At 34.2% G+C, this 13,263-nt stretch overlaps 1 protein-coding gene and 1 long non-coding RNA gene across 15 annotated transcripts in view; one reads left to right on the top strand and one right to left on the bottom strand.

Moving 5' to 3' along the window:
* INPP4B (inositol polyphosphate-4-phosphatase type II B) overlaps positions 1–13,263 on the bottom strand; it is a 981,822-nt gene that overhangs the window by 535,299 nt on the left and 433,260 nt on the right. For all 14 annotated transcript variants that reach the window (XR_012477007.1, XM_074229241.1, XM_074229248.1 and 11 more), the window contains one exon: positions 8,464–8,575. Coding sequence is in view for 13 of the 14 variants with exons in the window: in XM_074229241.1 (XP_074085342.1) it covers positions 8,464–8,575 (112 nt within the window). In the remaining variant the exon portion in view is untranslated. The remainder of the gene's footprint in view (positions 1–8,463; positions 8,576–13,263) is intronic.
* LOC141517839 (uncharacterized) overlaps positions 9,861–13,263 on the top strand; it is a 47,634-nt gene continuing 44,231 nt past the window's right edge. Inside the window, exon 1 of the long non-coding RNA XR_012477008.1 lies at positions 9,861–9,980. This is a non-coding gene — a long non-coding RNA (uncharacterized LOC141517839). The remainder of the gene's footprint in view (positions 9,981–13,263) is intronic.

Raw genomic sequence — 13,263 nt, 5'->3', positions numbered from 1 at the left:
AGTATTCATGCATTTAAATGCATGAAATGCATAAAATTGACATTTAAATGGTTGTCCCATGTCAAGAAGATAAAGACTTGCTCTCCTTGACCCAGTGAGTAGAACTAGGGACAATGGGTAAAAGTAGAAGAGAAAATTTAAACTTAAAATTAGGAAAAATTTTCCAAGTAATTACAGCTATACTGATGTGAAAAGAACTGATTAACTTAAAAGAGGTTTAGTTTACCTAAAAGATAGACAAAAGTAAAGCTGGGTGATCTGTTAGGTTTGGGTAGGATTTGATGGTCTCAGTAGTCCCATAAACTAAGATTTGGGGATATTTTATGTATTTAAATGTATGTATGTCTGTATATGTATATACATATATATATATATACATATATATATATATGTTAACAGATCATTAGAGGAATTTAATGGAGAAATAGGACAAAATCCTTCAAAAGGAGGGTGGTAGTGGGAGAAATTAGTCTAGTACTATAGTAGAGAAGGAATTGAAAAGGGAAGGTTAGAGAAGGGGGAAAGGAAATAGGGATAGCTAGACTGTATTAGCCTGCAAAAGGATTGCTTTACAAAGCAAACAGAACTAGATTCATCCTTGATTAATTGGATGGTAAGGTGATCTCATCAGAATTAATTGTGTAGAGTAGTGAGTTCAGGAGCATGAACAATCAATAAATACCCTTTTATCAAGTAGTTACTAAGGCTAGGTATTTGTATTTACCATTGGGGCTACAAAGAATGATAAGGAAAAAAAACTGGACCTCACCTTCTAATGGGGGAGAACAACACACCTATAACTATGTAAATGAAAGAAAGAGTGAACGCAGAAGGTAATAGCAGAGCGAAGACCGAAGACACAGGAAGTGGGGATGGGAGTCTTAAAGAGAAAGAATGGGAAAAGGTCTTCTTCAGTATGAAAGATTTAATTTATCTTGAATGAAGCCAGGGAAACCGAAAGATACAGGTGAGGAGGGGAAATACATTTTAGGCCTGGAGAACAGCCAAGCAATTGATTGAGAAACAGCAAGTATGTCAGTGTGGTGGGACCACTGAGTGCACAGAAGTGGCTCCAGTGCAAGGGGACTAAGAGACCCCAAAACATTGTAGGACACCATGTCAAGATGTGCACCACTCCCAGGAAAAAATATTGTGCCTCACCCTTCACCTGACATATCAGCTAGGCAAAGCCCTACCTATCCTATGCTCACCACAATTCTGACTCACAAAATGGAAGTTGTCAAGTTTTAGAAGAAATAAGTTGAGTATGTTGAAATGGAACAAAATAGAGGCACCAATTCTAACCAGAGGAGTGAATGACCAACTGGAAACACATCTCCTAGGAAATTATTTTTTCTTTGTTTTTCCATATTTACATAATTTGAAATCCTGAAGTTCTTTAGTAGCATTTGACACTAAGTAGTACTATAACTATTAGTTTTTAGGTTAGTATGAAACTTTTTTTTAAAGAGAAATTGCTTGTATTGACACTTAGGAGAAAAGTAAAAAACTACTTTGAAAACTGTCTTAGAGATTGACATTCCCACATAATCACTGCTGATATTTATATAGTGACAAATTTTGCAAAGCACTTTTCATAAATTAACTCATTTGCGCCTCATGGTAAACAAGGTTGATTAATGTAGTCAAGTTATTATTATACTAATGTGACAAATGAAGGTAAGAGAGCCTCAGAAAAGAGAAGCACTTGCCATTTGTAACAAATTAGCCAATGTCAGAAGTGAGATTTTAACTCAGAACATTTTGATCTAAGGGACCTCAAACTTTTGTAGGACAATATGTGCACCACTCCCAGAAAAAATGTTGTTGCCACCCTTCAGCTGCCATGCCAGCTAGGCAAAGCCCTACCTATCCTATGCTCACCACAATTCTGACTTACAAAATGGAAGTTGTCAAGTTTTAGAAGGAATAAATTCCACACTCTGTCCACTATGAACACCACCTCACATCATATACTTTACTACAGAAACCTTATCCAGTGACAACATTTTTTTAAAACTGTCTATAAATGCATTTGGTATAGTGATATACATTTTCATCTACACAACTTGAAGATTTATATGGATCACAAGAGAAATTATACTTTTGTTCATTTTTAAAAATTAGCAAAATGTTGAAAGTTTAAAACATGAAATGCATCAGCCAAGAGGTAGCCTGTGTTTAAATTCTCATCTCAGCATGGGAGGGTTAGGTCTCTTAGCCATTTTCCAGAATCCAGCACAAGTGCACAGGAACTTGGATCTTTTCTATTTCTAGGCCCATGCAGTTGAGTCTTTGAAGAGTTTTTGGAGATCAAATTCGGTCAAATAGGAGAATAATGTCAGGATCATTTCACATAAACATACTTGTTCTGTGCAAAGGACACAATGCTGCAGCATTCACTGGCTCTCAAAGAAGGGAGAGGGACCAGGTAAAGGGAGGCATAGCATATTCTGGGCAGTGGGCCATATGGGACAGGTGGTCAAGGAGGTTTTTGAGAGGTGATCAGAATTTTTAGGGAGGTTGTTCTGCCACTGGCCTTCTGCTCCATTTTCAGCACCACTCATCTACATCCCTACCAATTTAGTCACAGGTCAATCCTGCAGTCCTAAACTGCACATTTACTGCTGCCTCTACATACCTGTATCTGAAAAGTTTTATAGGCATCAGAGGTTCAAGCTAATCTAATCTTATTTTACAATGAAAGTAAGGCTCAAAAAGTTGAAATAGCTGATATGATCTTACACTATAGGGAGTCATTCTGATACCAATCCCATAATCTCTTTTATTGTGAACTTAACTGTCATCCACAAAACATTTCAATATAAAAATAAAGAACTAAAAAGAAGTTTGTATAAAGAACTGCTTTTTAAGTTCACAGATAGATAAATGATAGATAGATAGATAGATAGATAGATAGATAGATAGATAGATAGATAGATAGATAGATGATAGATAGGACTCAGGTTGATGGAAAGATGCAATAGCTTTCCAAAGGAAGTCTTGAGAAAAACTGAAAGATAAGAAGTGTTAAAAGAAAAAGACAAAACCCCAAAGCAGACATTAAAAAAGTCAATAAGATGTAAAAATAAGCATTCTATGACTTAGATGTTTGATTAGCTCAAATGTATATATAGGAAAAGATATCAAAGGCAATGAATTCCTAGAGTATGAGCTAGATTCATGTTTTTGTCTCTATATCTTTTATATATATATATATGTGTGTGTGTGTGTGTGTGTGTGTATATACATATATATTTATACATGCATGTATGTATATGTGTATATACACATATATATAATATATATATTTATTTATATATAATATATACATATATATAAATACATCTATCTTCTATATAAGATCCCAGTAGGAGTCTAGAAAGGGTAAATGACCACATTGGGATCATTCACTATAAAACAAAGGAGAGTTGGCCAAGGGTACCAGCTCCAAAACAGGAAGCATTCATCAGAGAGGAGAAGGAAGAAGGCATCACATGGATATTTAAAGGACATATGATTCATCCAATGTAAGGAATTCTCCCCCTCCAAGGCTAATTGTAACCCATCTGTGCCTTAGGCAAGTCCTGGTGTGTACCTGTTGCAAAGAGAGGAAAAGCCACATGCCAATGTTCAAACAATTGGTGAGGGTCTTCTGATCTCTCCTGCTAAAAGGTTTGGCCTTCTGTCTACTACAAACAGGACACAGAGGTGGGATGTACTCTGACATGTGCTTGCCATGTTTTTATCCTCTTTGTGTATAACAATCCTACATCAGAGCTTCTTTTGTATTCAAAGGGAAAGAATTTGGCTGAAAAAAAAAAAACCTCTCAAATGTGTACGATGCTGGGCCAAATTCTATTCTGGAGAGACTAATGCATTTCCCATGGACTCACAAAATGAATAATGGATATAACACAGAGAAGCAACTTTAGATTTGGTTCCAGTTGCTTGAACAGGCATCTGGTAGTGGGGGGGGGTAGTAGAATGAGTAGTCCATTTGAAGTCCAAATATCTGGCTAAGACTCTTGGCACTTCTACTTACATGGGTGTATCACTTCTTATCCAGCCCAGTTTTGTAAACCACAAAATGGACCTTAATACCTCCTTAGAATAACATATAAATTAAAGGGCAGGAACAAGTTTGTGCTTATCTTTCTATTCCTCAATACACAAATGATTACAGATTGTCCTGAAGACAAGCTTCCCACTGTGCTTTTTAATTCAGTAGAGCAAAATGCCACCTTAAATAATCTCTTCCCTCTTTTATTCTGGTGCTATAATCATACAGGATTCCTTGAAAAGATATAAAAATGGACGTAACTTTGATGTAAAATTATAAAGCTGAAGGATGTATGCTTGCCAAAGGTGTTTGCCACTGATATGCTGAACATTTCCCAAAGAATCCAAGTAGTAAGGAATTCCTTATGAAAGGCTATGTCTTCCATATATTTTTATTTGAAGATTACAATAAGAACAATGTCTGTAAAACTGGAAGGCCTCCTAAACAATATTCAAGTCTCTCCAATTTGTTTTTATATAAATATTTGTGCAAAGGAAATGAAAAATTTCTATTGCCTAGATAATGATATATATATAATTGGATATTCAATTTACAGAACTCAGGAATAACACTTCATATGATCAATAATATGGGCTCAGAACTGAACTGGTTAGGTTGCATTTAGGAAAATGTGAAGTGCCTTTAATGGTCCTAATCTTTTGCATGAAATGAAGGCTCACTTTTGTTCTAACATCAAAATTCCTTCAGTGATTTTATATGAATGTAAGTCACTATAAAGAAATGAATTTATGGATCACATATTAAAAATAATGTAGAAATACATGGTATCTACTGTGGAATATAATATATTGCCAAAAATTACTATAAAGGAGAAGTGAAATAAAAATACTGTTAGAAAGATGTATGATTAGAAAAGAAGGTGAGGTAGCTATGCAGTGAGAATGAGAACTAACCAATAGAAATTGTTTCTTTCACTTAAACTCATTTAATGATAAGAGAAGAAGACTCTTAGCAAGTTGTAGAAGAGTGGAATATGAAAGAAAGTATATCTATTTTTTGAAAGTTCTTTTAAGACTAATATGTTATACTTATAGATAACATAGAATGGTGTGGGGAATGGTCCAGCCTACGGATCATTTTGTCTGGTGCTGCCATGGCAACCACACAAAAGACTCAAAATTTAATAAATGTAGGAGCTTTTTAGGGGTGCATCAATTAAATGTTTGATCAAATATTGCAGGTGAATGATTCAAATGACCCTTGGCAGAAAAAAAGGTTCCTTACTCCTGATGTTGGAAAGTTCTTGATAGATAACAGTAGATGGATGTAGAGTGGGTTGCATGAGTAGATCCCAAAAAGATTAATTGAATAGCAAATATTAGTTACTGGGTGGATATCACCTTTTGGAAAGACACCAAATGGAGTATCCCAAAGAATTTCTTTTTTTTTATTTCCATATTTCCTAAAACTTTAACCTGTGATATAAGTGACACTATAGATGAGAGAGGAATCTACCTACTGACAGATTTAGACCTGTAAGCCAAATTAAAGAAGATGGAACTTTCTAGGTATTAAAAATAATATTCTAGGGGCAGCTAGGTGGCACAGTGGATAGAGCACTGACCCTGGAGTCAGGAGGACCTGAGTTCAAATCTGAGCTCAGACACTTAATAATTACCTAGTTGTGTGGCCTTAGGAAAGCCATTTAACTCCATTGCCTTGCAAAAAAACCCTAAAAAATAATATTCTATACTTGAATGAAAAAATAAGTTTCATAAATATAGTTTCATGTATATAGGCTACAAGTAAAATAAGTTGGGTTTTAATCCACTAGAAACTCAAAATTAATCAATGATGAGGATGAGGATGATAGTTAACATTATATAGCAATTTATGTTAGGCACCATGAAATGATTTGTAAATATTTCCTCATTTGAAGAACTATGGAATCTGAAAGAAGATCAAAGTATACTAGCTTAACTTTTTTAAATTTGCTTTTTGTTTTTCCTTCTTTTTCCCTTTTGTTTTGATCCTTCTTTCACAGCATGATGAAAATGAAAATATGTGTAACATAGTTCTGCATGTATGACCTATATCAGATTACTTGCTATCTTAGGGTGGTAGGAGCAAAGAGTGGGAGGGAGAAGACTTTACAAAAAAAGTTGAAAAACTATCCTTACCTATAAATGTAAAAATAAATAAATTATTGAATACTATTTTGTCGTTTGAGCCTCATAACAACTCTAGGAGGTTAGCACTATCATCCCCATTATTACTATCCTAGGTTGCATTAGAAGATGCATTATTTCAAGAGTGAGGGAATTTGCTTTGATCTAACAAAATCTGGAATAGTTTGTTCTATTCTAGGCATCCAATTTTAGAGGTGACATAGACAAAAAAAGAGCTGTCCAGAAAAGGATACTTAAAATGATGAGAGGACTAAATTAGTTAAATGTATTGCAGAGCTTTAACCTGGAAAAGAGAACACTTAGGGATGATTAAGAGACTTCAATGAATAAACAAACTAGCACTGTGATAATCTCTGAAGATGTAATATAAAAGTGAGACTATCTCTACTCTCAAGTTTATATTCTAAGGGAGTAAAACTTATGAAGGAAAGTGATAGAGAGGGAAAGGAGTTAAGATTGAGAAGTCAAAAGGAAGATGCCCAAGAATGGTCAATTGCCCTATTCAGAGGCAATGGTATCATTGATTTGATTAGAATTCTTAAGTTGCATGGTCATCCTGAAGGCTTAGCTCTGCTCAGACAAGATCTTATGTGATCTAGTTTGGAGGATGAAACAGCAGAAAATGGCTGGGGTGAAAATGAAACTGGAGGTATTTTTTAGATTTAAGTTGCATTAGGGTCCTTTCAGTAATTCGATAAATCTGTGATTTTAATTAAATGATTGCCTTTACTGTGTTAAATAGAGGGGTGCCATGAAGGAAGCATTTTATCAATTTTCAGAAAATTATAGCAATGGAATTTTTTTTTCATTGAGGGACATATAATATCATCTACTAAGCAGATTTACATGTACTACCAGCATTAGACCTAAGAAACTTTAAGCAAAAGGTTTATTTTGTCATAATAGCTATGACTTCAGAATGAAGTACAATTCTAGGTCAAAAAACTGATGAATCATTTTCATAAATTCTAGAGCTAAAAGGACCCTTTGGGATGAATACCCTTTGAAGAAATCCATATTTCTAGTAAGTGGGCTACTGGGCTATTCCCTGTACTTGTCAATCTCTTTCCCTCTATGATTTTGTACTTTCTTTTCACCTCTCAGAATCATCAGCTTCCTTCATTATTCATCAGAGGACCATGCCCTTTTCGGAACTCCTCAGCTATCAGTGCCTCTTCCCTCCTCCAGTTGTCCTATTCTTATACTTCTATCTTTGAACTTACAGCATTCCTCAAAGAGAGTATAACTTTCTTGAGGGAAATATTAGCTGTTTTCTACAACATATATGATGTTTCTTGTAAGGTTTCATGCACATGGTTGGTGATAAAAGTTGAATTGAACCTCATGCCCTTAGTTACAGTTCAAGAAACTGAGATACAAATGATTCAAGTTCTTTATCCAAGTGTCAGGGCAGACACTGAACCCCATGTCTTCTGAACCCCCCCCCACGTTCAGGACTTTCCATTCTACCAATATTCCAGATACATTTTTAAATGTTCTTATTGTTTCATTTCCAGACCTTGGCATTGAATCTGCAGAAACCATTTAGAGAAAATTTTTCCTTGCAAAGAACATATTTTTTTCCTTCAAATTCCTTCTCTTTGAAGACAAAAGGGACCTTGGGGACAGACTAGTCATAAATAAAGAAGATGACAACATGGCAAACAATTGCTGGCATGGAGTAGAACCCATCCTGCTAAGCTCCATGGAAGGAATACTGCTTGGGTGACATCTTGGATATAGCTTCCTCCATAGCTCATCCTTTTTAATAGACTTTTTCCCTTCCTATAATTTCATCAAGTACTACATTTTTCATCCAAGAGAGTGACCCCATTTTGTCAAAAAATTAGTCAAATCAAAGTTTATCCCTTTCTAAAGAAGTTATTGCAACTGGATAGCAGATCACCCTTTACAATGGTCTCACAGTTTTTTAACACTATTAGGCAGTGGTTAATTACTGCAAAAATGGAGCTGAAATGATTATCTTTGTTCTACAGGGAAAGGAAAATGCATTTCATGGAGAGCTAGACCAGTGAACGCAAGTGTTTCTGAGGAGTATACTCTTGTGAAAAATGGATATTTTTGTTCAGAGGATCCATCCCATTTTGTACTCCAAGTCTGGGACTGCTTTCTCATTTTACTTTTTGAAAAATGAGAGTTTATACCCCACTGTGGTGTCCGCAACAGAGGCATCTGGCGCAGCTGATCATTTCTAATTTAATTTGTGCAATGAGCTGCCTGAGATCCTACCTTTTGTCCCTGCGCATCTGTTGTGATGTGGTCTGTTTCCCCATCCTCTATCTCCCCCATCTTCAAAAGACTGACTTCTATCGTACCAACAGCTTTTCCACCATCGGAAGTTCTGAAACCAAAAACAAAATATGAGATCCTCCTTTAGTTAATAAAGTGCCCAGGAAAAGAAGCTTTCCTTAAGGTAATATTTTCTCTATAGTCCATTTTGTAAGTTCTCTAGTAGAATTTAAGCAATTTCTTATAAACATAAAATTAATGGTAACAATGGGATATTTCTCCCATAAAACTCCATTTAATGAAATGAACCATAGATGTATAAGAAGTCATGGGTGAATAAGTACACCTCATGAAGGTAAAATCATTTTATAAGTACTTATAATATTAGGACCAAATGTTCTTAAATGGATGTACAATCAGACCATTAATAGTATACCAATTTTAGAATTTTTATTTTCTATCCTGCAAATCTAACCCTTGAGGATGGGCTTCCAATTAACAGTTCCATATAGGAAATATAAATCATAAAATATAGATACCTTAGTAAAGGCAAATCAGTAATAGAGATCATGTAGTGCAAAAGACTGCTGAACTAGGCACCACCTTTTTCACTTCAGGCAAGTCACTTTTCCCCTCTCAGTTTTTTCATATTTAAAATATAACGATTAGTATTAATATCACTCCACAGATACCTCCTTAAGCTTCCCAAGGCTCCCTTTACCCTCACAGCTGAGCATTTTCCTATATATTTCATTGACAACAATTGAGGTCATTTGCTAAGAATTCTCTCTTATCTCCTACTCTTCATCACACATCTCTCAGACAATTTCCACCACTGTCTCCTCCTTCACTCTTGTCTCACAAGAAAAAATGAATCATTTCATTCCCAAAGCTTATCACAAACCATTCTATCTTTTCCAGCAGACTAGCCCCCCATTATCCCTTTTGCCTCACTAATCTTCAATCTTTTCCTAGATACTGGTTGCTTTTCTATTGCCTATAAATATTATTCTGACTCTTCATCTCTCCTCCTTTTTTGTAATTTGACTGCTTGAGAAAGCCCTCTAAAATTAGTGCCTTCATTTCATGTCCTCTCACTCTCCTATTAACTTTTTTCAGTTGGGTTTATAACTTAATCATTCAACTAAAACTGATCTCTCCAAATATATATATGTGTGTGTGTGTGTGTGTGTGTGTGTGTATGTGTGTGTATACATACATATATATATATATATATATATATATATATATATATATATATATAAATGACCTCTTAATTGACAAATCTAATGGCCTCTTCTCAAATCTAATCCTTCTTGTCCTCTCTGTTACTTGTGACAAAACAGATTACCCTCCTTTTCTTGACTCATTTTTCTCTTCAGATTTCCCTCATAATTCCTCACACAGGACTCTTCATCTATTGACTTCTAGAATTTTAACTGGCTGTTTCCCATGATTGGAATTTTCTCCCTTCTCATCTATGAATCGTGGCTTCTCTGGCTTCCTTCAAGTCCCAGGTAAAATTCCACTTTTTATAAGAATCCTTTTCTAATAACTCCAGTGTTGTATGTAAACAATTTATTACATATAGACATATATAAATTTATATAGACATATATAAATTATGTATAGACATATATAAAGAAAATAACTATATCAAGAGAAAGAAAGAAAGAAAGAAAGAAAGAAAGAAAGAAAGAAAGAAGATAAATTAATAGTTAAGATACAGATATGCTTGTTGACTAATTTACATAAAGGGTCATTACAGAAGTTTAAGAATTTCTTACACAATAATATTTCTTATTCTTTTATTTTCTATCATTATTTTTGTGCTTACATATAATAGTTATTTTATAATATAATTATATAATATACACAAATATATATTATATATTAATATATAATTAAATATACATTCATCTATACATATGCACATGTTTGTACATAGATGTTGATGTATATATGCATACATACAAACATACAATTACTCATCTGTGCATATATACATACATATATAAAATTTAGAATAAAGTAAAATAAAATGAAGAATTTGAAAATTTTAAATCCCTTTCATGTTGCCATGTATTTATATTAATTTTCCTTTTTCTTCTTCTTAAGACTCCTGACTTGGGCATTCTAACCTATTCCATGAAAAATGGAGGAGTAAGACTGGATAATTTTTAAGTTCTTTTCTAGTGAATCATATGATTCCCAATAATTTCTATCATGCAAACTCTTTACCAAACCAAAATATTATATGAAAAATAGTTTCAAATACTGAGCAGATTATCTTTAATACACTCTAGGCTCCCCTTTCCAAGAAAAAAAGCCCACTTGATAATATTTCTGGTAATATTCCAAGACAGAATTTTTAAAATATATACATCTAACACTAAAAATCCAAAATCTCACACCATTTTTCTATTTTTCAAATGCAATTAAAAATTTATAGAACATTCATTGATTTAGATATTAAAAAAATTTTATTTATGTAATGCCTCAAAAAACATGAACTAGTAGTTTGCACTGGACTCTGAGTTAGGAAGATTTGGGTTCAAATCTTGTCTCAGTCACTTAGGAGTGATATGATCCTGAGCAAGTCACTTAACCTTTGTTGGCCTCCATTCCTCATCTGTAAAATGTGGGACTGGACTGAATGCACTCTAAGGTCACCTTCCACTCAAATTTAAGATACAATGATCTTTAGTTATATTATTATATTCGATTCTCATGATTACTCTTAGAAGTAGTTAAGATTGACATTTTACTGATGAGCAAACTGAGGCTGAGAAAAATTAGAATGATTTGCTCAAAGTACAACAGTTGTCAGATGTGGGATTTAGACACTTGTCTCTATTTTAAAGTCCAACACTCTACTTACCATAAAAAAGCTACCTTTCAAAAGTATATAATTAAATGAAAAGTCAATCTAATAAGTTATTAGATGATTGGAAGCTTTTTATCCAAAAGACTTCCAATTACAAATTGAAAAGAAGCTTTATAATTGTTGCTTTAATGAAATTAAAAGGAGAGAATGGATTTCTGTTGCACTGCTAATATCACTGCAATAAAATGACTCTGCACACAAAGGGAAAAAGGATTTGCTCATTAAACAATGCATTAAAATTTGTTTTTGATAAAAAAAGTAATAATACATTGCTATTTGCTCATTTTAAATAATAATGCTGAATGTCAATTGGGAAATACTAATGAATAAAAGGCAGACATTTGTCACAATAGAACTATGTACATTGGTGATGACAGCATGATCAATACCCAAATAGGTAAGGTCCCTGAAGGCAGAATATAGCTCATATTTACTTTTTTGTTAAATTCCCAGAAACTACAATAACAGCTTTTTTTCCCTATAGAGGACATTTAATATATAGACTTTGTGATTTATATTGAAGTGAAAGAGTAGCATTAGAGAGATTCACATTCAACAGAAGTCTGAGTTGACCTTAAGAATGTGTTGATCCTCTGCTTCCTGTGTGAATTCAGGAGTAGATGGGACAAATTCTGGTGGGCATATTTATGACATTAGTACAGCTTTGCATCCCAAATAGAATTTTTTGTGATTTTTTTACACTGTATTAGAGATAAAGGGTTGACCTTGAGATCAAGAGAAATTAAAAAATCTTTCTTTTGCCCTATACTAATTGTGTGGTAGTGGTTAAGTCAATTCCTAATACTGGCTGTGTGGTCTTGGCTGAGTCATGTAAACTCCCAATAAATAATCAAGACAACACTCTAAGGTTGAAAAATGAGGAGGAGTTTCTCATCAGCCTGAACAGTTTTCGTCACATGCATCTTTGCAAATTAATAAAATTATGGGTGTGCTAAGAAAGGGGAAAAAAATACAATTAATTTATTTTTTCTTTTGAAAAAGTAGGGATGTCAGAGGTAAACTACAATCTACTGAATTAATCCTACTTTCTTAGTTCCAACCTGCTTTTAAAACACTCTTAAAAGGTCTTCTATACCCATAACCAGAGGTCAAAATAGGGTTTTACCTTAGGTCAAAATGGGGAGGGATGGAGAGGATGGGAGAATGGGAAAGGAGAATCACTTTGATCTGGACAATGGCAACCTTCTCCCAGTCCCAACCTTCTGACAGTAAGCTTTTCATAGTATATCTCCAACTCTTCATTCTCATCCCAGAGTCTCTTTTTCATGGCACATCACTCTCCTGGCCTTTTCCCTCCCCAATCCCTCCTAACTTCCTAAAGGAGAGGCAGCTCTTTGGAACAACCACAACTGTAATCTAACCATCTTTGAACTCCCAATCAGGAGAACTTCCTCTCAATATTTCTGCTTCAAATGAAAGAAGGCCTCCTGAATCTCTTAGAAGCAAGTATTCAAATAACCTAAAAAGAACTGACTTAAAAGTCCCATTTGGGGTATGTGAGATGGCTTTGTTTTCTAACAGTTTTATTCAGAAAGGGGAATTTTAAGACTGGAGGCCCAGATTATTCAAGCAGGAATGTAGCCTATGGGAACAAAGAGGGTAGTGATCTTCTATAGTAAAGTATCAATTAATAAGATTAAAGGCAAAACAAGCATTTATTAAGTACCTATCATTGGCTAAGCTGTGGAGGTTCAAAAAAACCAAAAGAATGCCTGAACTCAGTGAGCTTAAATTCTATTTAAATTTGCAAACACCTGGAGAGATCATCTAGTACCTTAATTTGGTCCTGGTGTATTTATTACATCTTCACTCTCAAATCCAATTAATTCCTTTCCAATGATTGGTTCTTTATGGTATAAATATCCCTATACCCCACTCCACCCCCAAATTTT

This window comes from Macrotis lagotis, chromosome 3 (genome assembly GCF_037893015.1).
Source record: "Macrotis lagotis isolate mMagLag1 chromosome 3, bilby.v1.9.chrom.fasta, whole genome shotgun sequence".
NCBI lineage: Eukaryota > Metazoa > Chordata > Mammalia > Peramelemorphia > Peramelidae > Macrotis > Macrotis lagotis.
Note: the sequence above shows the minus strand (reverse complement) of the source record. Positions and strands in the feature narration are given on the sequence as shown.